The 27,582-nt window shown below is 35.8% G+C and overlaps 2 protein-coding genes across 2 annotated transcripts in view; one reads left to right on the top strand and one right to left on the bottom strand.

Moving 5' to 3' along the window:
- LOC144836908 (melatonin receptor type 1B-B-like) overlaps positions 1-27,582 on the bottom strand; it is a 304,056-nt gene that overhangs the window by 132,833 nt on the left and 143,641 nt on the right. The gene's annotated exons all lie outside the window — the stretch shown is intronic.
- The window catches only part of LOC144836936 (LIM domain transcription factor LMO4-like), a 45,240-nt gene that overhangs the window by 2,616 nt on the left and 15,042 nt on the right, over positions 1-27,582 (top strand). The window contains exons 2-3 of the mRNA XM_078691881.1: positions 9,674-9,920; positions 25,444-25,693. Coding sequence (XP_078548007.1) covers positions 9,674-9,920; positions 25,444-25,693 — 497 coding nt within the window. The remainder of the gene's footprint in view (positions 1-9,673; positions 9,921-25,443; positions 25,694-27,582) is intronic.

Raw genomic sequence — 27,582 nt, forward strand, 5'->3', positions numbered from 1 at the left:
AATATTCGATACATTGTTTTTATAAACAGAATAAATAATATAGTGTTCCTAATAATGGCGCGCACGACACGAGTCCATTACAGTAGATCTGAACCCTTCAAATGGACACCCGGGGACCCAACACAGTTTCCCCTTTTCATAATAATAGGAGTTTCTCTTGAATAAACGTTTGCAGTGTTAAAACATATTTTCTCTTGTTCGTTACACAGAAAAGTGTCCCCTAATAGGTGGTGTCCCGAAGGAAAGGTTTAGGACCATCCAAAACATGTGTATTTTATATCAATATTGTTAGTTTTTTTCTCCCCTTTCGTCCTTAAATTATTAATATAACTTATACAAGGCCTATATCAACTAGATTTTATTGTATTGTTCAATAATTCATAATTAGTACAAAACCATAAATAATGTATAAAACATTATTTTTTTATTACTTATGCAACTCCATAACTTATTTACATTACTCGATGAGTCATAATGTTGGTATAACACAAACCATACGGTTGTATACACGAAGGCCTACATTGTATGTGATTCCAAATGGATAGGGCTTTATATATGTTTCAGCCTATGTAAATACAACTGTGGTTAACAGACCTGTGTATACCGTTTATCCATGACAAGTCAATCTTTCATTTTAATCACTCTAGCCTAAACGTTCATGATAAAGAGAACACGATTCGGACGAGATGAAGTTGATTGCTGGAACATAATTACAAGACCACCGTGTCAGCAGCGTGTTATTTTAGGGTACGATTTCCCATGAACGTATCTCGCTTATGTTTTTGCTATCTGAATTTAGTTGTTCTTAAATTTAGTATGTTTAGAAACTCCACTGGTTGCCCTAGCGATTCGATCACGATATAATTCACTGGTTTCGTATACGTTTAACGTTGGTCTGGCGGAGGTTGACCTGCCTGGCCGTCCCGACTAATAAGTACTTGTTTTACGGTCCGTTTGTCTAGTCCTGCCGTGATTAATTTCGTTCAGCCCTAAGCCGATATGTAGTATTAACCACAAATCAAGCTCCCAGCGTTCGTCATGGGGAGATTCTAATGAAATTGGCATATTATTGTTTTGACGTATTGTTTGATGTAGGCTAATTGGTTCGCGTGAAATTAAAGATTTACCAATACCACGAAAATAGTATACATTTTTAATGTATCAAAGACGACGTAGACGATATATAGGCCTACATTTAATTATTTTTAAAACAACGAGTACTGTAGGCCTATAGCGTACTCCTACACAGGCCTTTAAAGCCATTTCAGAAGTGGCGAAACAATCTTGAAAAATGGCAGTATCATGGCAATTTAACAACATTAATTATTCACAATTAAACAGTGTAAAAACACAGTTTTTAATTAAATTATTTAGATGAACAATATTGGATTTAAATTAAACAAAATCATGATGGCTACGCATTTGATTTCATAATTAATGTTGGACGCTTTATGTACCTTGTATATTTTTAAGAAACAGATGTAGGCCTAATTGTATATAGGATGTAAAAGACTGCAACACCAGTAAGCTATGTAACAACAATAATTGTTTTGGATTTGATATATCCACGTAAAATGTTATTGAAAATCAATGGCATTGTACTTCTTAAGAGAATCATTATGAAAGTTAAGTTCAAGCTTAAGTCATTTACCTTAGTTGGTGACCTATCTCACCAAAGTTATCGATAATTGGCCCATCATGAAACTGACTTAGCCTTGTTTTAAAAGAACCTATCAAAAGGTGTTTTTCTAAAGCGTTAAAGTGTACTTGTTCTGTTCACACTATAATTTACTCCACGTCAATTCGTATGTTACGCAGATGACGGTTTCATATAGTTTGACATTATCCCGCCGCCGGCTGACAGACCCTTCTGTAAACCTTTACAAAAAAATCACGTGCGAAAAACAATTCGTAATTTAACGCAGAATGTACATCAAAACAAACTGAAAACGCCTCATCGACTGTTAGCATTGCGAAGGACGTTGCCGGCACAGAATCACTTACAAGCGTTCAGACAAATTTAATTAATTTGATTAATTTAATTAAGTAGCGATAAGGTAATAGATAAGGAATTCATGTCGAAATTGGTTGAAATATTTTGACTGAGTTGAAATCTGTGTGAAGATAAGGAAAGCTATGGAAATTAGAAGTCGTCTTTTCGTAGACGTATTGGGTGGGGTGGCAATTATAACCACTTTACTTATAAACGAAAGTACGTACATGAAAAAAAGTATAAACGTGTTATCTTGATTGAAAATGTCATGTTTGAAAATAGTACACCGAATTATTATGAAAGTGTTCGTAAATATCGTATTTGTCTTTTTTCCGCGTTTTCATTATCAATATTACTAATACTAGTAGTATGAAATTATTATAACAAGTCAGTTGTATAAAATAAACTACTATTTATACAAAATGATTCACCTAAAAAGTATGAAGAATACAGTATTATCCTCTAGTTTCTCCTCGCCCTAAAATGTGGATTCTCAACTTTACGCTCAATTTATTTAATTCTGAATGTGAATTTGAATGTGAATTTGCTTAGGCAATAGTAATATTAATATTAATTGCATCATTTTAAAATGTTTGTTGTATCATCAATATAGGCCTATACTAAAGTTTATACGTCTTATACACCGGCCTATGTATATATAAAGTCGCACATTATAAACCATATGCAGTAGGCTATACCCTCATTTATGTCATGCATTTAGCTTGACGTGACACATCAAATGCTGTGTCGCGTCATAGTGGTACTATGACGTGCCACATGAAACGCTGTGTCGCGTCATAGTAGTGGTGATATGACGTGCCACATCAAATGCTGTGTCGCGTCGTAGTAGTGGTACTATGACATGCCACATCAAACGCTGTGTCGCGTCATAGTAGTGGTGATATGACGTGCCACATCAAATGCTGTGTCGCGTCGTAGTAGTGGTACTATGACGTGCCACATCAAACGCTGTGTCGCGTCATAGTAGTGGTGATATGACGTGTCACATTAAACGCTGTGTCGCGTCATAGTAGTGGTGATTTGACGTGCCACATCAAACGCTGTATGATGTTGCTTCATATAGTGAAGTGACACATCAAACGCTTTATCGCGTCATAGCAATGACGATCTAAAAAACATTAAACGCTGTATCGCGTTATATGAGTTACGCTATGATATCACATGTATAACATCAACCTACCTGCACGTCATAGCTTTTGCTGACGAGATTAGGTTTTTCTTTAGCTCTGCTTTGATCCACAAACATTGATAACTGATATTTCCATTAGTGTACCGTAATCTTTTGGTTTTTTTAATTATAATTATTATTTATTATTATTATACACTGTCTAAATGATCATTTATAAAGTTTTCGACCCACTTCATCTTTAATTGTCTAATCCTAAACACGATTCCGTAACCGCACCGCATGTTTACGAATTGTTATTTTTTCTTTTTAATATATTAATGCATGACCTCCAGCTGTAATGAGTTAATTGTTAGTCCTGGATTTTGTCACTTGCTAATCTATTTAATTAAACCACTTATCATCGGGGTTTTTGATCTTTACGCGGCCGTCTAATTTCCAATGTTTTCATTGAAAACTGAGAGTAAACTGAAAACCTTAACGGACCACTGTCAAAAAAGAACTTCGTAATACCATAACTTGTTCACGTCGAAAAAATGTACGAATAAACACGTTTCAATTAAGCGCTTTACGTTCACGTTTAACATAGCAACATTGCCAAAATAGAGGTGAATGTCAAAGTAAACGCGTTCTAATTGAGAGCACGGTACGTTCACGTGTAACATTAGTAACATTGCCAAAAACGGAGGTGTATCAAATAAACACGATTTGTAGTATGTTTAACATTAGTAACATTGTCAAAAAGGGAAGTGTATGAAGTAAACGCGTTTTAGCAGTAATTCACGTTCAACATTAGTAACATTGCCAAAAAAGGAGGTGTATCAAATAAACACGTTTTGTAGTACGTTTAACATTATTAACATTGTCAAAAAGGAAAGTGTATGAAATAAACGCGTTTTAGCAGTAGTTCACGTTCAACATTATTGCCAAAAAAGGAGGTGTATGAAATAAACGCGTTTCGGTTGAGGGCTACGTTTAACGTTAATACAATTGCCAAACGAAAAGTGTATGAAGTAAACGCGTTTTATTAACGTGTTTTGAAGCGCGTAATGTAATCAATAAACCTGGTGAGCATGCGCAGACTCGTGTAAGACGTTGAAACTGATCATATTAAAATGTGATTGATGAATGTTTATACTGTAATGTCTGATAATGGACATTCCATTTTTCCGATATTCTGTCTTTAAAAAATAAACATAATTGTGATGTCAACCTTGTTGTCTCTGTTTATTAAGGCCTATCCATTTAACTTCGATGATTCACTGATTGTGAATATTAAATATAAATTCATAATTTTCAATTTAATTTACTAATTAATTTCACTGAGGCATGAAATTAAACAATGGAATTAATATGCTGTAATTGAGTAATGCATATAGCAGGCAGTAACGAATGGCCATATGTGGAAATGTACAAAGCTTTTGAGTGGAATGTAAATTAAAACACACAGACAAATACACGCACCACTCTAACTCGAAAGCTTAAACATTATAAACAATTTATCTTTTAATGAAACGCATTTACGCGGGATTTCGTATAACTGTAGTCGGTTTGCAGACAACATGCTTTTTGTAGACCATGATAGTTGGGAATATTACGGAAGTGGTGTTCAACTTTCGAAAGAAATCACAGGGCGTAACTTAAGTTTAGTGTTTTTCCTTTTCCCATGCCAATCATTCTATGCGTTGACTGACGTGACCTTTTTCAGCACGTGTGGACACGGCCGTTCCACACGTCACGGGCCTGACATGAATGTACTCCACGCGAACACAGTCTTGTGACCTGTATTCACATATACACTGTACATTATAAAAGAACATTTCTCTACATATTCAAATTGCAGACGATCGTTTATACGCATGGTTGGTTGTTTGTCCGCGCATCTAAATATTAATTGGTCACTGCAGCGCTCTACCACAAAACCTTTCACACAAAAATTGATATCGTTTTTATTAATTTACGGCACGTGTTGATACGACTTTACTTTTATAAGCCTATTACTTAAACACTCTTTTTATATCAGCGCGTAATACAAATTTTTGTAATTTTATTGTATATATTTTTTTTTATTTTAAAGTTTTTGATAGTTATCGCAGGCATTTTTATCTATTTTATCACATTTTTTAGACGTCAATTTGTATCTTTGATTACTGTAACCACAACCATATCATCAATAATCACTGCGGACAGGAGGAAACGCAGTCAACGTCATAAATACAGAAATTGTCTTATCACTAAATTCTATGTTGTACATTGTTTCAATTGTTTCCGTTATCTGTTGTTGTTATTTAATCATCTTAATAGCAGCATCTCGGAAAGATGAGAGTATTAGCGGGCGTTTCCGTTAATATTGCGTGTAGAGGGCTTTGTTCTGAGGAGGTTTGTACGCGAGAGGTAAGGAAATTATGCTTAGATTGCGTCTATCGAAACGCCAGATAACGGTAAAACTTGTTCGTGGGAGGAAGCCATCTGCGGCTGTTTCCCACTTTCCAGGCCTGCTTCCTCTTCTCCATGTTTTCATTCCCGGTGTTGTGGCTTGTTTTGATATTGGGATAGTAATGATAGAGTCCAAGGGCAATATGTTTAATCTTTTTTTAACCAGAAAACACTACCTGCTTACTATAGATTATTTCAAAGCCATCTTGTTCGTTCCGCTTCGTGTAGATAAGAACATCGAACAATGAGTCGCTGTAATCGATTACCTTATATATAGTATCCGTTAACTATCGAACCTGTGTTTAGACTAAACTTATGCAATTAGATTACACATGGTTTTAAAAACGACAGTACGTATTATTGTATTTTTCTTAAAGGTTTTAAAATTAAACTTATCCATTATATCTTTATCATGTTATTATAGTCTTAATGCATTGATATTATTTTTATACATGGAAGAACGCACTTTAAGTGAGGATTTGGAGAGGAGCCTTTAATATAATTATTTCTCCCCCTCCCCTCCCTCTCATACACACGCACACACATGGATCAATAATTGTTCTTTGGTAAGAATAAACATAATACACTTCAAAGTAGTAAAGGGAGAATTGAACCCTGGAGACATAGGCGCCCCTCGCCTAAATTATTAGACCTAGTCGCCCCTCGTGCGAATTATTAGACCTAGGCGCCCATCGCCTAAATTATTAGACCTAGGCGCTCCTCGTGCGAATTATTAGACCTGGCGCCCCTCGCCTGAATTATTAGCGAATCATATTAACAAATTCTGGGCCAGTCCCTTTGGTCTGCGTACTGATTGCTGGACAGTACGTCCATAGTTTAAAACACTATCAAGAGTACCATGTTACTTTATTATTGAATCGTGTTGTTGTCATAACTGTCGGCTGATTATTTTCATTGAAACGTGTTGAAACATCGAAAGGTGTCATCGGTTGAGATTGGAACATTGAAAAGTATGTTCACACATGACAGGCATCACGGTGGTTTACGTCTTTCCTAATGTATTTTCCCACATGACAGAAACACAGATTAGGACATAGAGCTATACTTTTTATCCTTTGATGGTACTAAAGACGTTGCCTTCAGGATAGATTTTAAGTTATCTAATCCTCATAAAACATATGATTAGGTTGGGAAGAACTTTATTTATAAATACTGTATATATGTTTCATTATATAATTGATCGGGTTACAATACCCATTTAATGGACAGGAACCATGTAATTAGTGGATTTATGATGACGTCTCTCTGTGAATGATTGTGAACAAATGACTCGAATGAGTAAAAATTGGAATTATATTGGAAATGCTTTAACGTGTGGTTTAGGAGGAGAGAGTAACATATTTTTAGGTGTTATTGATAATTTATACATTTAGAGTCTCTATAACATAGTTATGTCAGCCCCTTTTCCTTTTTTGTCCCAATATACTCTTTCGCCCCGCTATGCCGACTCTTTTACGTTTAATATCTTGAATTTGGACAACCAGTGTCGGGCTAGCAAATGCTTTATATACGCATAAAAAAGTGTGATGGTTGAACCGGACTACTTACAAAGTCAAATGTCTTGGTAGCTAGCCATTATGCCTGCTCTTGTTTCTTTTCTACGGATAAACTGCACCGCGGATTTCTGGTACGAAATGATTTGAATTCTTGCTGCACATTAATGCATACGTTAATTCCCTGAGTGTACACTACACGATACTTCAAAATAACATAACCAACAGTTTAAATTGTAACATTACACTCCGTATTGTTGAAGCCTACCCATGGCTTTGATTCGATTTGTATGCACTTCCTCGGTACAAAACGCTTCTTTGCCTGTGCGCTTCAATAACGATGCTGTTTCGTGTCTCGTGTCTATAGACTGTTTGTTTTAGTATAGTGAGTGTATTATAAAAGTGATCATGTAGCACGTTTGTTTTGTTATTCAGACGGTGTATATTACTTGGTCTTGGTTGTATAGAAATCAACTCCTCTTCAGACACAAAAATGTAATACCATTGGGCTTGCCTTCCGTTTACAAATTTGTGTGTGAACAGGGCTTATACACAGCCATTATCGAACGTACTTGTTTCTCGTGTTGTGCGGCGTCGTACAAAGACAAATGGTCCTTGACCTTAGAAAAATTAAACGGTACCGTTTTCAAGCTAGTTTTAAAATTCAAAATAAGCTACAACTATAAATAATTAATACATTTCCATTAAGTTCTTATAAAACAATAATGGAATAAATAAAACAACTACGGTATATATTCATTTGTGTTTGCATATCGGGACGTTAGTCACTCGATTCCTCGGACAACTTATCAAGGTGGATGGATAGGTCGAGGCAATGATGAAACAGACCGAGCGTGTCATAAATCGAAAGCAGAAACAGTTATTAAGATAATTGGCGTACCATACTTTTACATTTGTGAATGTGGATTGTCATAAAAATTTTGACAGAAAGAATACGTATCACGCAGTGTGATCTGGTGATGTTTTAAAGTTATAAACCGATAAATGGCGTACCATACCTTTGATCTATTTATGAATCTGTATAATAAACGAACAATCACAATTAAAAAAACCGTCGTCCATCACGCTGTCATCTTAAAAGCTATATAAATCATAGAATCCCGAGAAATTAAAAACGTGTTTGTGCTCAAGATTATGCCAAGGGACTTATGAAAACAATGAGATAAAGAAATGTACATCACATAATATTAATGTTTGACATGACATAAGGTAAGTGCATTGCAAATTGAACCACTGTGTTGTCTAATGGATGATTTGAGATATCACTGAAAATGATTTTGTTTTTACGAAAAATATTTTCCTGTAGTAGGCCTTGTCCGATATGCTAAACGGAAAGGCATTAGGTCCTGTGTTTTTATAAATGCATTCTATATCATTGTGATTCTGTTTTCGAATATACAGACTGTAGCTCTGACATGTCATGAATTTAATCAAAATGCCGTCACACGTTCATTATTGGGACTGTATTTGCGTTTGTCATGGCTTTTTAAATATTTTAAAAATATTTTAAACATTGTTTTTATACGGTTTTAGATGTTTTAAAATATTTTTATAATTGTTTTATACTGTATGTTGTTTTTAATAGTGTTTTATCCATGAACCTTTTTACTTGTTTTATGTGATTTTGATCAAATAAATGAATGAATGAATGAATGAATATACCGTCCTTTAACGTTCGCTAACGCCAAGGCGAATATGAGACATCTGACTCTAACGCAGGTTTATTGAATTCATTTTATTATTGAATATGTTATTACTGGTAATCGGTGACCTGAAATTAACCGACCCTAAAAATTCACGATAAGAGAATGTTCATTGCGAAGATAAGTGTAGCCATCTCGTACGAACCGCTGCAACCTCTCGCGTCGCAATATTATACAGTGTTTTGGAATCTGAAGTCTCTGCGGGCGGTCGAGGAGTAGCTTCTACCTTTAATTGTCCCAATTAGACCCGCAGCTGACAGTATTAAGTGGAATATCTATAGTGAAATAAAAATTAATGATGTTTTTCTACCATTACTTTAGACCTCGACTATAATCAGGTAGGCCAGATGTCCAGGGCTTACCTCTGACCAGATAAGTGGGGTCCAATGCGTCGATCAACAAGAAAACACACAATTAGATTAAGCCTAACGTAATATAAACCGACTGAAATAGTTCACATGGCATATTGCCTATGTTTCGTCGTATAATGGATTCGTCACCATGGCGTTTATTGCGTCTTAATAAAATAATTTAAGCCGTTTAGTTGTAAGACGGGCTGTTAAAGATCCCGTTAATTGAACGCGTTTAGATATTCAGTGTGCGAAACCCGTATTTTCCTATCAAGCCGAAGATGTAGGTCGGGCGACAATTTCTATTTAGTTAAAACTTGTTCATCTGAAGCTCGATCAAGCATGCACAACAAGCACCTTCACTAATTGTAATTAAGTCTTTCACTTGTATTTTACATTCCGTTGGCCTAACTATACCCGAGCCAGAAATCTTGTCTGTCGCATTTAAATTGTTCGAATTTTTCTTGCAAAAACTAACTACTTAAGAAACCCATTTTCTTTTTTTGCAGCGTCTTCAGAAAGTAAAGAAAATATGAGACCAAACGCAAACACAGCTAACAGTATGAATTCATCGTCTGCCAGATTTTGCGCGGGATGTGGAAGCAGCATTGTGGACAGGTTTTTACTGTTTGCTGTTGATAATTATTGGCATACCGGTTGTCTGAAGTGCGCGTGTTGTGATGCGCAACTTGGGGATATCGGACCATCGTGCTATTCGAAGAGGGGAATGATCCTGTGTAAAAAAGACTATTTGAGGTGAGTCGAACATTTTATTGAGTATAATTGTTTAACTTCTTCCACGAATATTTCTATTTTTCACCTGATCCTTCTCCCATCCCCAACCTCACGTTCCTGAATTGCCACAACGCCATTCATATCAATGTTTCTGTTATAGGCTGCTTTCTGCTTTCATGAATCTATTTCAGATGTGTGATTCACGCCCATCCCTTCCCCCATCTTTGTTTAAGGTGGAGTTCAGAAATACACGACGTTTTCACTATATATTAACTTGTGAAATTATGCCTAGATAACTTGTGTGACGCTTGACATGTCCATCAACTAATCAACTCAACGGGCTACTACGACTTAAGAAGTCTACTAAAAGTCTACATGAACTACTTTAAATGTATCATATCATCAGATGAAACCCCAAAGAGACGCGAATTGGACGCGCGCGTCCAAACACTGTTAATAAACCGTACACTTTTTTGTACGCGCGCATTTTCCTGTGCCCTTTTCTCGTCAGACGATGTAGCAAGAAAAGCGAAACAACTTAACATAGATTATTATTGCTTTCCACTGATACGTACATTATTTCATAAAATCATATTAAACTAATGAAAAAATACTGGCAAATAAACGAAGAACTTTCACAACCTATTTTGCTCAACTATTTCTAATTAATATAATGTTTGCAAGATGTGTTAATGATTTCTTGCCGTAAGCTTCAACAGTTTCGTCAATAAAGCATTATGAGTGGTCGCTTTAGGCTTAGGCCTTTTCATTAATAGATTCAGTCTAATTGGAGAACGTTAACACACTCTCTTTCCTGCAGACGGAAATTAATTTTAATCAAACGTAAATGATAGACTTTGGATATATTTTATTAGAAGTTACACTCCCCAGCCATATCATCTTGGCTTTAATATTCGCAGTTCCGAAAGCGAGTGTTAATGGGAAAAGTGTACAGTCGAGATATGTACGTTAATAGATTGCTAATTAAAGCAATTTAAATTTTAATTAAATTATTGATGATTTCGCAAGCTAACTAATTCATAATCGGGAAGTGCTTAAAAACCCCCACAGTCTCATTTTGAGCTGTAACCTCGATGATATATGTAACTTTTTTTTTAGCCTTCATGATGATTGTATTTAACTGTACTGTAGAGTATAGTTTTCCAGGGAGTTGAGTATTGGTCAGATGTTTGATCCTACTCTGACGTAATGTTGTACGTTAGGCCTACTAAGTACATTGAACACTTGCGAAAACATTAGCAAGTAATTCTCGGGTGTGACTCGAACCCACCCCCATACATTTAAACCACCGACCTTGCGCTGATGGTTAGCCTGCATTACCAGTATTGTGTCTATCAAATATCGTTGCTGTTTAGACTAAATCCTAGGCCCCGCTATATACAACATTTAGACTGACAAACTTATCAATGGTGGCGGTTTTTACTGTTAAATATCACAAGATTGCTGACATTTACACATTAAATTTAAAGAATTCAATTTAGAATACTAATGCTGTTATAATGAACATCGACACATCGAATCAATCGCATGGGAAAAAAGTATGCATATAGGCCTACTCACTTCCGTATAGAGGAGTAATGAAGACCCCTCCCTTTGTGACACGGTACCACAATTAGGACACCCATATTCAGGTATACCCCTATTCAGGGACCCAATATTAAAATGACACTTTCCCATGTGAACCGAACGATGGATACAATGTGTTGTAAATATATATAATGTATAACACTACAGCCAACCCTTATTCAGTACACATTTTCAAGGTTGATATAATTGACAAAAACATTTTCTATCTATATTATGTGGAAAGAATATTGTTTTTTTTCCAGAATTATGTAAGTAATAATTTGTATGAATGAAGCCTGTGTATAGTTCGAATTACTTTCAGTTCACCCTCTTTCCCCCTTCCTTTTTCCTGACACTCATTTGCCCAATATTCCACCTTACTTGGTAAAACATATATATAATACTGTACTGTATTTGACCTTAGAAGGAAACGGCGAACAGACGTCTACGCATGAGTTTGGTATAAAATCATAATAAACCGGTGAGGGCGCTAATTTATGTTGTAATTTCTAACGCAGGTTAGACATTCAAATTAATGTTTAAAAGGGAGATCTGCTTTTGTTTACAGTCTACTAACTCCACAATATTTTTAGTGAAGTCATCGTAGTTCACGCCAATATCCCTATATTATGGGACGCCATTAGTGCCTATATCTCGTGTGCAGCTTATTGCGTAATATAGTCTAGTCTATTCTAACAGTCGTCTGTTACGGATCCGTTGACGCAAACTTTGTGTATTTCACGTTCATGGAATTATTTATACAGAATTAATCAGCTGTATTATATACGTATATCAGTATCGTATTGATTACCGATTGATTCTAATGGTCCGAGAATAAAGTCGCGAGACGGTACTTGAATTAAATTCTATTTCCACGACGCATAGGTTTCATTAAACCATTAATTAGACCTATATTGACGTACTCCGCACTCGATTTGTGGATATAAACATTGGAGATTGAATTGATTGACAGGATAAGGTACCCGTCGGCAATTTGCCTTACACGATAATACAAGAATTACTTCCCCTGTTTACGATATTAGGTGACTGAATAACTCTTCTTCAAGCATTGATGCTAGTCGATTATCGGAGTCCTGTGTCTATCTCCAGCATCGTATACAATATTTATGTAATACAGTGTCACACATGTATCACATGTGACGCCTTTAATAAATAAGCAATCTGATTATAACCCATCCTCAACGTACATGCGTTACTACACGGTGACATTATGTGACACTGTATTTTATAAGTTGCCTATGATACTGGATATATCATGTGCACGGCGATACAGAGGTCTCACGAATCGAGAAACACGTAAGCACAACGCAAGTAATTTGACCAATCACAAGGTATGGATTATCCGAACTGTTGCTTGTCATTGGTCAACTCGCTTCTGTTGTGCTTGCGTCTTGCGTTGGGATCTGGTGGGAACCATGAAGATTTTTAGTATAATCGGCAGCGCGTTCGTTCCGTGTGAATCAAGTTTTAAACAATGGTATGACCGTACTGTATTCAACATGTTTGCTCGTCTTTCAGCTTACAAAAATAAACCACCGCTTATTATGTTTCCATTAAGTAATTTAGATTTTATCGAATTACCAATAAAAGAAACTAATTAGGCCTATATTCACGGGCGGCTATCTACGTGGAAACAAAGTAGCTTCGAAATATTCATTTTTCAATTAGGCTATATAAATACTAATAAATAATTCGTTATTAGATGCGATCGTAAACACATAATAGGCACTAAATTAATCTGTTTAATTAGTATAATATATAAATTAATATTCCTTATTCTTGGTATAGTTCGACTTACTGGTATGTTCTGTTAACATTAATTGTTAATTAAATTCTTAAAAACATTTTTGATGGTAGCTATATTGTAATTAATATACCGGTAGTGTTTATATAGGACATGCCGTCATGCACATTAAAACATTTGTCTAGTGCTACTTTATTTTTGTTAATTAACGAGTCTATTAAAACGATAACAAAATAAAAAACACTCTTAGTTGCTGGCGTTAATCGACGCCTACTTATAAATCAATTCTCTGTCTGATTATGTCTCAACTAAACGATTAAAGTATTAATGTAGGCCTAAAATTGTATTTCAATATATAGGCAATTGGTCCTTATAATAAATTAATCATTTATTTAGTCGCGGGGAATTGTTCTTCTTATTTAAAATATAAATAAATCGCAATAACCTGTTCGTTACAGTTAAGTGTTTATATTATGGTGTACAATCAAAAAAGAAGGAAACTAGCAATCAAGTATACTCGTCTGCAACTGCTTTCGAGTCACTTATTCAACATTATGGTTGGCTCGGTTTCCATTCTATAGGTTTCCAGCAATTTGACCAAGCACAAGATAATCCGTGCGTAGCGCGTACGTTATCCTTACGTTACGTCATATCAACATATTGAAAATATACGACGAACTCAAGGACGTAAAGCGCAACACAAGTAATTTTCAAGGATGGAGATGGAGAATCCGAATTGTCATTGGTCAACTCGCTTGCGTTGCTCTTACCTCCTTGCGTTACCATACGTCTTAGAAGATTCAACAAACTTAGCTAAAGCTAAAACAGCAAGGTGGAAAACAGAGGCTAAACATGAAAGCCTTATCGAGCATCCTCTCATCACCTCCTCGTAAAAAGATTGGGGTTTAAAATGTTTGTGATTTTTTGTTTGTCGTACTGGAGTGTTTTGACATAGTTACATGTGTTTTAATCTACATTTGGGAATACATGTGATAGTGGATGGTATGGCGAGTATTTTTGTGTAGATGCCAACGTGTTGACAACCTTTGGATATGCCCATTTAGAAACGTAAATTGAAATTGGTAGATCGGGTCCCCACGTGTAGGGGATGGGTGTAGTGAGGATTGATGGAACTAGGTCAGGTGTCTACCCCATGTAAAGCAATTTATTCACTCATAACATATTACTAGGCCTACTGTACTATTTAAGTTATTTAAAACGAATTACTGTTGTTATTCACTAATATATAATTTCATTTTATCAGTGTATTATTTTCTTCATTATCACATGTCCTCCGAAATGTTCTCCCTCCTATATGTCTGTTATGTACCGACCCAACCCCTCCCTCCTCCTATTCCGTTCCTAATCTTGTTCATCGTCATTCATTGTCATTGATTACATCTCACCATCCCCCTCCCCTCTGTCCTCTGTCGGTACTTTATTCTTCAAAACAAAATAACCTATCCTTTTCGCAATGAATAACAACAATGATATTATTTGAAATTGAGGCAAGCATTGCATGCAATGTTCAACCAACTCTCCTTCGGCCACCTTTTCATTCAATACATTTCGCAAAATACAGCACAGACAGGCCCACCTCACGAGTAGGCAAACGTTACCGTACCGAGGACGCAAATTCTTCAATTCATGACCAATTTTAGGCCTTCAATATTAAAAATTAAAATCGGAATCAATCAAAGAGTTTTGTTTATTCTTCAAGGTCAATATCTTCTCAATCAGACAGCACATCTTATAATATCAATCGTTGTATACTCTATCATTATACTTATGAATCAGTGTTGTAATAGTTCTTTTAATACATTTCTTATCTTTACCTTGCCGTGCAGCGCCCATTGCCTGCTTGGCGCCATGTTTTATCTCCTGAGCCTAAATCATCACTCATCTCAGAGGAATCACATACTGTACTTTTTTTAGATACATGTTTTTCAATTTCAAGGAAACAGATGAGGGATGTAAAAATAGTGCTATATTGACCTGCTTAGAAATGTATGGAACGCCAAAACCGTAAAAAAGCACATTCGCCTAATGTCTGCATTGTCACGTAAAGTAGGCCCTAGAACCTATTCAGGGACACCCCTTTTAATGAGATAGGTCTACTTTGTTGAGTCACAAAGGTGTCCCTTTAACCTTGTTTCCCACTTAGTGCGCAGCGCAACACAAAGACGTAGACGCAACGTATTGACGCAAGTGCCGTATATAATAACATTGCATGTCGCAAGTGGATCGGACGACGAAAGCACGCTTGGTGCACATAGACGTATAGGCTATTATTCAACACGATTTTCTGCTTACGTATACGTCGCAACGGTGATCTTGTAAGAGGGGAATTTGGAATTGATTGAAGAGTTTCCTATACGTTGCGTTGCGGCAGGATTTTTGCTTGTGGGAAACTAAGCGTTACGGGCTCTATTGTGTACAATGTATTATCATCTGTCACACTAAAAAGGAGTGAACATTTGTGAATATTTTGTCATCATCAGTACTACTGTGAATGTGTTTCACGCCTATATTTTATGGAACTGACAAGTATACTCTTTCGCATGGTAGTAAAACCATTAATCGCATTGACAGTATAAATTATATATATACTTATTATCTTCAGCATTAAAATGATTTGTGTAGATATTAATTTCACTGTAGCTTGTTGTAGTGTCATACTCGTTCCATTAGCGTTAGAGCACACACGTTTTCTTCAATAAGTGGAGGTCGAATTTTATACTTTACCTGCACGTTTGATATTCCGATGGCCGAAGAAAATGTTTTAAAAACCAGATTAATACTTTAATAACGTAACGTTAAAATGCATTCTAGAATTTAATCGTCAATTCGAATTTATAATGTAATAACATCATGATCGGATATGGCGATATCAATAATATATAAGAGGCAATCGAACCAATTGATGATTCTTAATCGTCGTCATGACAACATCTTGATGATCCCGAAGACGATATTTCGAAGTAAAATCCTGTATCACGTGGTAATCGTTTATCCAATTAGCGAACGTTTCGGTGTGTTGCGCGTACCTGGACGTATTATAGCTACAATATGCGAGAGTTGATATCTTTAAGAACGAATTGAATTCATTGATGATCAATTTAATGAATTTAATAATCATCCACTCATTAACTGATGGTATTCATCTATCTATCAATTGCGGTATTTCTTCAATCGACTTACTTCGTCAAAGTCAATGCCCCTAAACAAGTGAATTACATGCTAGTTAGTTTAAGATTGAGTTGTTAAATGGAACACCTCATTCTGTCGAATACTGTTATAAAATCTTTCTTTAATTATTGTTTATCTTGAATTTTCCCTTATCATTTCTATACAGTAATACGTAGGCTAATTTAATTAGGTCGCAGTGGACATTTTAAGAGATTAGGATTTAGCCCTATAATTCGTAAAGTTTGTTTTACTCGTTGTTTACGTGTTTAATTAGAATGGAATAAATAATCATAAAGATCGTAACATTGCCATTGGTGATCCGTGAGTACAGGAACTATCTCGGCTTTACCGGGCGATCTCGGCTCCTCCAGTCACTCTCTGCTCCTCCAGTCACTCTCTGCTCCTCCGGCCACTCTCTGCTCCTCCGGACACTCTCGGCTCCTCCGGACACTCTCCGCTCCTCATAGCTTGCTCCTCAAGACACTCTCTGCTCCTCTTTCGACCACTCTCGGCTCCTCCTCCGGCCACTCTCGACTCCTCCCGACACTCTCGGCTCCTCCGGACGCTCTGTTCCTCCTGACACTCTGCTTCTCTGGACACTCTGCTCCTCTGGACACTCTCTATACACTTCCGAACACTCTCTCGTCTCCATCGGCCTGGATCTGTCAATTTTTTAACATGATTTATCGGAAGAGGTTTGGTTATCAACTATAAATATATTTGATTAATTCTGTCCAAAAGTCCCTGATATGAGAGGTGGGGCATGCCAATATCCTCGCGAAACGTCCCGAGTTTAATCGAATGTATATTTGAATCTGATTGATTAACTTTCATCGTATTTAAATAACCAAAATAAGATATAATTTTCTGAATTAAATGCGACATTAAAGAATGTTCTTTAACTACATGGAAACCACAATTGCAATTTATGTCACCGAATTATTACTCTCGTCTTATCACGTTTAATCTATGAAGATTATCGTCAATAAGTGGAACTATAGATCTTGTTTTCATTACATCAGATAATTTATTGAAAACAATCAGTGGCGGAATGAAACGGCTCTTATTCTATTTAAGATATTACATTAGATTGTATTAGATGACTTGCATCGAATTTGTAAACAAGAACGTAGCTAATGATTATTGCTGCTTAGCAGTCTCATTCAAGCGTCTTAAATCTATTTTTTCTGGGGTAACATTCGCAAGACCACGTGTCATTCAAAGAAACGTCAGCTTAAGAATTAATGGTTATTGATATAAAAGCACTTAGTTGAATCTCGATATTATAAAAAAAACTCGGAGAATTGAAAACAGACGGGGAAAGGAAAAAGGCACTAAACACTATATTACTAATGCCTTTAGGGCTGGAAACCCCTTAGCCAAAGCTTCTACGTTGATAGATCCCAGAAAAAGAAACATATATTCTTGGATTACCAAAGAAAAAATAGAATCCACTTTACTACGGTTCATAATGGATCATGCATTACCTTTTAAAAAAATATCTAGAACATAATCCGTATATATTTGCATGATACTTAGCAAAGGCCTAGAGTAATTTTGTGGATCGCTGTTCGGATACATTAACGCAGTATGCTAACATTACTTTGGGTCTATTTTAATCGTTCCTCAATCAATCGCACACATTGTTCGTGCATTATCAGCAAAAACACATTAGTAGTAACTGCGCTCGACACAAACCTTTATCATTATTTTTTTATGTCCAAACACTAGAGATAATTACTGGACTTATTTGTTATTATTTCAAATGTATGTTTTATTGCGTTAATTGCTTTTGACTCCAATGTGGCAATGGGTCTCCCTACTTGACAGAAAAACCAATAAACAATACTAATAATATAACAACATTTCACAACATCAATTTAAGAATATAAAACATTCAGAATTGAATGAATTGTATGTGTTGTTGATGGAAATTTGATTAGATAATTGTAAAAATAATTCAAATTTATAGGGCGAACGTTTGAGGTGGGGATACGCCCTTTTTGGGTCCACGTCTATTGATGTCCGAGATAACTGGAGCTGGTGGTGCATCTTCATTTCCTTGAAGTCGAATCTCTTCCCAGGCTTTGTGGCGGCGCTAACTTGTTAATATAGGCCTAAATGCAATGTGTACACGTGCTCCTGTATATTTTAACCTGGTACATTCATGAAAATATAGTTCTGTGACTTATAGTTCATTTCACCTTTACAGTGATTGACTACTACAGAGAAGGGATGTACCATCTCATAGGCTATCACGATTCTTTGTTAGATAAGTCACATATTATAGTAAGACATTGATTTTGTGAAAAACAAGGTTAGAGAACCGCTTTATTTCATCCCATTGTTATACGTTTCAACCCTTAGCGATGATTATTCGTGTTTGTTGTCACTTTCCATTCTTGTATATCAGCAATCTCTCTGCTTACAAAATCATCTAATTGTTTAGCATATTATATTTAGTAGACCACTCTAACTTGGAATTATTTCCATTAATCTATGACGTATCTCATGTACAGTTTGTTCTATAAGTCATGCTAACTTTCGCGTCAACCTGGTTTTGAATAAAAAAAACTGCTTCATCTCTCCAATGCATTATCGACATCACTCGAACGCGAATCCAAATTGTTTCATATGTTACGCAAATTTTCCATTATCGTCAATTTTCATTTGAAGCCAATTATATTAGTCGCATTAGTAGTAGAGTACCTAGGCTGATCATACAAGACGTCGTTAATCTCGTCATCGTCAGCCAATATTCACTAACGTCTGAAATGGAGAAGAGGTAGTTTTTTAGATTACTAATGCGTACGTTAGTGTACTTTAAAATAGGGTTTTGCATAACACGTCTAACCTGTTTTTTGGTGATTTTTAATCAACAATAATGACATAATTTTTTATTATAGCCTACTTAATATGTCAGTATAACTATGCAAATTCCCTGGGTAAATTAATAAAAGCTCCCCCCACCCACCCCCCACGAATATAATATTATTGTAGAGTGCCAATTCTCCTCCCCCTCTCCCCCCCCCAGACATAATATTATTGTAGATTGCCATTTCTATTCCCCCCCCCCCCTTCCCCACCACAAACATATTATTATTGAGTGCCATTTCTAATCATAACTCAAGCCCCACTCGCACACTTACGGTCTGAGATGGGTGTGGTCATCTCCATCCCCCCACGCCGGACAGTTCTGTTTATTCATTTTGGTAATCACATTGAATATTAATTTATCTGGGTTATTTAAGACAGTTAATAACAATAAACGATTCTCAAGGTCTGTCAATACTTCCATTCAAACATGACATCAACAATATCAAATATGATATTATATAGATCGCGACCCGACACGATTTCCTTGCATTTTAATTTACGTACATTACGATGAAATCGTATTTACTTTCACTAAAAGCACACTCAGTATCTATCATGCAATCGTGTCGCCTTACAATAATAAACATACTAAATGGATTTTGTATTGAATTGAAAAGGAATATAAAAAAATCAGAGAAAATAGCAAGGTTGCTGAAGCCGTTAATAATTGCTTGATATATTGTCTTCTAATGAGTTCTACCTGATCTAATGCGATCTGTCGTGATACGACAATGTATTAAGACCCAATTTGGGAGTAACATAAACAAAGTTTACTCGAAATGACTGTCTAATTATGATTTCTCTGAGCGTCATTTACTTTCATTTGTTGATTTGATGCTTTCTTTGTGCCCCGAGTATGTTACTCATTAAATATTACTTTTAGCCTAAGTGATTAATGCACAAACTAAAAGTACAAATTGATCATGTTTCTTTTAGTTTCAATCACGTGACCTCCTTGTCAATTCTTGTTTCATTAGCCTGCTTCACAGTCTTATGCATGTTATAGAACGATAATACTGATTGGTTAAAATTATTCATTGCCTGCTATACTACGCGCGCTGTTAATGCGCCATTTATTCAGTGCATAGAGACGATTCATCATTTTGCTTGGCTAGCGGCGTGAAATGTTATCTAATGGCATCGTGATGAAAACGAACTGTCATAAACACTGCATCAATCTATTATTTATTCAGGTCTATGCGACGTTAATCTATCAAACAGCAAGTCAAAATTGGTCATTTAACCGCCATTCTAGGCAGTAACAACGTTACGCGCAATTCAGCCAATCAGCAGTTGTCATATATCATTCAGAAATAAAAAATATACTTATTTAAATGCAATTTTATTAGGAGTTTTTCCATCAAGGAATTAAATAACTGCACATTTATAATTTAAAGACTGCTTTTGTTAGTGCTCCAGCTGTCTCGTGGAAACTTCTTATATTTAGCTATCGGTCATGGTCGTATCTATACCTGCCCTAGTTTTCAGGTTATGACGTCAGATATGACACCCACAACAATAGAATGGCAGATTCAGGAGGGTGGGGGATTTTTCACCACCAAATCTTTAAATATTCATCATTTCAATTTTAGATATAAATATTTTATCAAGTTGTATATATTTGATTCTTTATAATTGATATTTATCACCTATTATTTAAAATAAGCAAAATATAATAATTATATTATATTTTGCTTATTTTAAATAATTATTATGTCCAGAAATATTTATTTGACACCAAAAGATTTACTATTTAGATTTATTTCTTATTTTGTTATATTTTGTCACCTTCTGTTGTTAAGTTCATATTTGTTGTCCTTAAGACTAAAGGCCAGTGTGCCATGTGAGGAGCATTTGAGAGTAAATATTTAATTTTTTAATAATGATAATTATTAATGTTAATGAATTTAGTTAATTCTATTAAAAAAATGTTTCTTGGAGTATAGGCCTAAATGCAAGATATTTAACAAAAGATTCGGTTATCGATTTCGTTTTCAAATCGTCACAATTACCGCATCGGCTTCCTTATTAACGCGAAGAACACCCTTGGGATGATGAGTCTCAATTATCGCGTATAAATATTATTTCTCATGGTCTTAAAAGTATAGAATCCAACACTTCTCGTTAATAAATGTTCTTTTTGGTTTTGGTGGGGACGATGATTTTAGTCTCCTAGGAATTCCTAGGTTTATGAGTCATATAAAGAATTGAAAAGGCCTCACGAACAATACATTTCCGCATGATAAAGTTGTTTTTTTCTTCGGGATGACTTTTTCAAGGTATTCTATTGTAGATTCCGGTTTCTTTTATCACATTAATGTTTTAGCCCTACATTTTTTAAGTGGCGTATACACTTTATTCTAAACAATTTATTTTATGTATGGTAATAATATTAGTGTTTTGTGTGATTTTAGTCTCAGCTGTTCTTATAGCGTGTAAAGGTTTTTCATTTTATATGATCTTACAATCAACCATTAACTAAAGCCTTGTCTACTATCAAACTTGATGTGATGTGCCGAATGTAGAGACATGATGATGTCATATAAGTACCATATTTAAGCATATTACTACCATATTTGGGAACATTACACTTTTTTGTCAAACTAGCTGTTCTTATAGCGTGTAAAGGTTTTTCATTGTATATGATCCTACCATCAACCATTAACTAAAGCCTTGTCTACTATCAAACTTGATGTGATGTGCCCATATATGGACATGATGATGTCATATAACTACCATATTTAAGCATATTACTACCATATTTGGGAACATCACACGTTTTTGTCAAACTAGTTTGATAGTGTAGACAACAGAGCATTATTTCGACCTCACATTTTCCTTAAAAGCTGCTTTAGAATGTATAGTGTATCATGGTGTATAGTCTGGATATTATTAAAACGCAGTTACATAAACAGGTTTTTTATATAAATAATTGTCTTTATTCATAAACTTTGCTCTGGTAACACGTCATCACGTTCTTTTTATTATATCGTGGAGTGTATTCACATTAAGCATTTAATTATTTACTTTAATGTACATAGCTGTCATTCGATTATCGATGATCCAGCGCCGTTAACGCGTCATCACGTCAAAATGATGTTAGCAGGAGACGCGTTTTAAAACATTACTTTGCATTAACAGCAGTTTCTCTGATGACCTACATCCATTTAACCCATTAATTCATACTTTGTATTGCCAATGACAATACATCGTATAACACCCAGGTGTGAAAATAGATCGAGGACAATACAATATATACAAGTTTCATCGCCGGTTACACAGCCTCCGGGGAAGTACAAAATTCTGGACTTAATTGGCCTAGAAAAGATGGAAAGTCGTTATAGCTATATGCCCTGCATTGAAATTCTGATACATAGAATGAAAGCCAACCCGATTAGTTACATATCTACACTGACTCTGATTTTGTAAAGTTTCTAATGACGTCACTAATGTTGGTCACGTGGTGATAAAGCGAAGTATAGATAGACTCGGGCTAAAAAGTGAATGAATCGTAACCGTGCAAAAGGCATGCGATTGACCTATTTGAGTATAGAAATATTAGGTTAACGTTCACAAGGCATGGGAATGGTATTAACTCTCACTGGGTTCGAATTATTGTATTCAATTGACCTCTAAATAATTTGTGAGTCACAATTCATATCAGTAGGTATGTATTGTACCTATTATATTTTCTGTTACAGTACTACTGATATTACTGTATTTTATATACTTTCTTTTCGTTTTTATACGAATGCGACACCACCATTTAGCAAAAATGTGTTGAGTGTCAAAGAATAATTAAGCTTATACCACTTATTGCTACATCGTTTTACATTGCCACTTTCTACCATGACATACGCACTGTCCAAAATTGTACCAATATCTATATTTAATCATAATAATATTAAAAGTCACTGGGTCGGAAAGACATCAAAGGGTTCCGAACAGGTGTAGAATGAAATGCAAATTCCGTACAATATGAAGAAGACGGCAGGTAGCGCATTGGATGACCAGGTCACGGGAGGGGACACGGACCGCGTACAGATGTTACCAGGTGTAAACGCATCTAATATTTAAATGTAATAAATTTGTAGAAGGTAGAAATTAAATGGAGAAATATCTTATAATTATTGATATTTATCTACCTGTGTTTCAAATTACTAGATGGTGGGGTACAAAAAAGGGAGTAAGGTCTTGTAAAAGATGTGTATGTCGGAAACGCTGATTTCTTAAAAATCACATTCGGATTCCGACAAATTCTAAACAAATGCTGTTGTTTACAGATAAACAACAGAAGATTGTTTTTTGTCGTGTATATTGTATATCTCCCCATACTACAGTAGAACCGTGACCCAAGGAAATAGTTGTAAACATATTGTCCTCCTTGATATTGTAGACGGAGCTTAAGTCCCTGTCTACACTACCAAACTGTATGTGACAAAAAATGTGATGACGTCATATCACTACCATATTTGGGCACATCACACTGATTTTGTAAAACTACTTTGACAGTGTAGACAGAGCTTTACTGTATAAATGTCTGTATTTATTGTCTATACATTATGTTACAGCAGTTCAGCAAGATTGCAAACCTGCTGTCGTATTGTGCCAGTGAAGATAGATACACCGTCTGCCTTAGTTCAATCATATCGACAACCCGTATCACTAAACACGTTTCAAACTACCGAATAAATCTACATTCAACTCGTTTCCAGTATTATTAATGTCAAAGCAATGTAGTGTGCTTCGCGTTGAATAACCTTTTCATCGGCAACTTCTGATACTAGTGGAACTTCGGGCAATCTTTAGTTAATAATGGACTAATTAATATGGCGATTTTCGTTCCATAAGTTCATGTCCAGTTTCCTGATTTGTTTTTTAATTAAGCTAGTGGATTTGTTGTGATCGATGATGGTTTTTATTAGGCTTGAAACGCTGATCGCTGTTCTGCAGAGATAATTTTACTTTTGCAAATGGAATATTTTAGCTTTATATTCAATAACGACTGTTCACTACCTGAGCCATGATATGTCCGTGCGTCGGCTTTCAGCTAGCATTTACACAAGCAAACGCTAGCACAATGAGCCCGTTCACGCTTTATTTATTTACCCGGGTAAGTTGGTTCCTTGGGCACAGTGGTGCGCTAACTTCGGTGGAACCAACTTACCTAATGAATCTTTTATTAATGATGGATTAAAGATAGGCCTAAAGAGTTAGTTCAGGGGTATATTTTCTGTTATGTCGTCGCCATCTCACACCAAAACTGGACAAACGGGGTGTTGTTAGATTTGGTAATCAAAAACGACTTCCACGTTGGTATACCATTATGTACTATATTGATATTTGTATTCGATCTAAACGAACATAGAAAACCCTATTAAAATATAAGAATTTGGTTGACCCCTGGTTCGTCCTGGCAATGTTCGTAATTAGCACAGTAATGATTATCCAATTAGCTAATGAAGTGGAAGAGATGTCGCTTAGCAATTAAAATAAGTATTATAAAATTTGCTCAGAGTTCCCATGGTGCGTGACGTAATAATTGTCTACTCCGTACACCGTGCACATTATTACAATCATGCTCTGTAAATGTTAGTCTGCTTTGTAATGTACGGTAGTCTGCCTGTCACTGATCACTTCAAAATCAAAATGGTTTGATAACTGTTTTATATCGGCCCCCGCAATGATCTGGTTTATTTAATGTGTTGATTTGTTACTTAAAAGTCCGTGCCTATAATGTTCTTTGTGGGGCTGTGTATAAGGCCTATATAAAGCTCTGTCTACACTATCAAAGTGTATGCGACAAAAAGTGTGATGCGCCAAAATACGGTAGCGATATGCCCAAATATGGCAATGATCATGTCCTTATGGGCACATCACAGAGCTTAAGACGATTATCATTTGATATTATTGAAATGGAACCACCGGGTAGGTTGATACTACTGTGTGTGTTCTGGTAGGGCCTGCCAATAATTACTATAACGTATGCATTGGGCCTATCCTCTCAACTTCACATTGAGTCGAAATGATGACCGGGAAAAGAAAAGGTAATGTTGGCGATGAAACCAATCTTGAATCTTTGTATAATTATTTTTCATTAGCAATAAAAACTCAATTTCTTTATAGGATGTTTGGAAATAGCGGAGCATGTGCTGCCTGTTGTCAACAGATTCCCGCCAACGAGTTAGTGATGCGTGCGCAGGGCAAGGCGTATCACGTAAAATGCTTTACATGCAGTACTTGTCATATACCTTTGAATCCAGGTGACCGATATACGATGGTCAATGGAAGTCCAGTATGCGAAAGTGACCACAGCAAACTTTACAAATCGACCAATATGGGCAATATGTCGAAAGGTGTTCGGGCCGGAAATAAGGTATGTATGACGACTGTATTATAATTCACATTTGCTTAAATTATCTTAGATTTATATATCGTTTTAAATAGCCACTAAGAATCAATAGGTCATTACGTCGTTGGCGCGCCATACTTTGTGATTCCATAGGATTGGTTTACGTTCGATCTGGGTTTCTTGCTATTATTCACTTTATTTTCTTGCTATTAACTGCATAGCAAAATATTGTAAGGCCATATTCTCCTAACGTGTACAATTTGTGTCCTATCACTCATGCTCTATATCTCGTACTGTAAGCTCCTCCGATCTCGTAAGCTTCTCCGATCTCGTAAGCTTCTCCGATCTCGTAAGCTCCTCCGGTCTCGTAAGCTTCTCCGATCTCGTAAGCTTCTCCGATCTCGTAAGCTTCTCCGATCTCGTAAGCTTCTCCGTCGTCATCATCACCAGTCCACCACCCCTATAAGTAATTCCGAATTCACTTAAATTGCACACGTTCCAGATAAGGCCATTGGTCCACCAGTTTTAATTCTTTATCCGATAAGACTTTATCGCATCAGAATCTGCGTCAGGGTTGTGGCGCCCCGACTGCACGATTTGGCAAAACGTAAATATTTAAGTTTTATTTAAATAAACACTAATGATAGGTGTTTTACAGTTTAATAAATGTTAATCCAAGGACATACAATACCAGCAGTGTTTATTTACTAAATCGAGCGCATTTTTAATATCGACACAATTATTGTTTTTATCATTATTACCGTAGTGTTGTATCAATTGTGAGATTATACAATGTTACGGCTGAATGGCTTTATCCGATATCAACAGATGCCAGAGCAAGCCATGCTGTGAGATGCGGCTTGCTTCATCGAATTCATTATAAAAGCAAACGCAATTAGTCTCTTATACAAAATCAATCATCAATTACTGCTCTCTGAAATTAACCCTAAATTAAAGTCAGAAATTGAACCGATACGAAAAGCAATTAATTTGTATGCCAAGAATTCGATCGTGTCGGCACACAATTCTATTCAGAAATTAAATTGGATACGAGACCGATTATAAAACGCAGCAAGATTCACTCGTTTTTGTAACGCTTTTGTAACGCTTTTTGTCTTTTAACAACTGTTGGAAATTGAAAACGTATCTTCATTGATATTGACAGGATACTTTCTGTCAATTGTTTTTGCTCTGTATACTTCACTTCTAGTATGTCTTTTGTAAGCGTAATAGGCCAATAAATGTCTCCTCACCCTAGAACTTGGAGTTGTACGGACCGTGCCTTGCTTATCACGTTATCAAATTTGTGCCCACTTATTAAACTCCAAGCTACACGACAGTAGCTTAGGAAATATTGCTTGTGATTGGTTAATTCGCTTGCGTTGTGTCTTGCATCTTGCGTTGTGGATGTTGCTACTTGCGTTGTGCACGGAGACCAAACTTTGTGGCCGACTCAGCATGCGGATCCAAAGGCGGGAGAGGGCGGGTCCCCTAAATTTCAAATAGGCATATAACAATGCAACTCTTCTGGTGTGTCTAGACAAGTTGTAGTAGCACATTTTCACATGTGACACATTGTGTTTGCCTAACCTAATTCAGTTAAAGCATGTGACATGCAGGTGACGTATCACGAAACTTTCCTAGATACTGATCATTATTAAAGATACAGAGGTGAATCGTAGTTATGTGTGTTACTGAGGTTGAAAATATTACCGGATATTAATCAGATTCGATACCAAGTATTTTTTTCATTTAAATTATATAATAATTATATAATGTCTATTATATGAAATTAGAAAAATATGAAATTGTTACTATATCATCATAAATCATCTCCATAAAGATACTATTTATTTCTTGCGTTCACACCTCAAAAATAATTTCTAATTTTCAGTTGGCTTAGCTTAACGCAA

Source organism: Antedon bifida, chromosome 3, assembly GCF_963402885.1.
Source record: "Antedon bifida chromosome 3, ecAntBifi1.1, whole genome shotgun sequence".
Lineage (NCBI taxonomy): Eukaryota > Metazoa > Echinodermata > Crinoidea > Comatulida > Antedonidae > Antedon > Antedon bifida.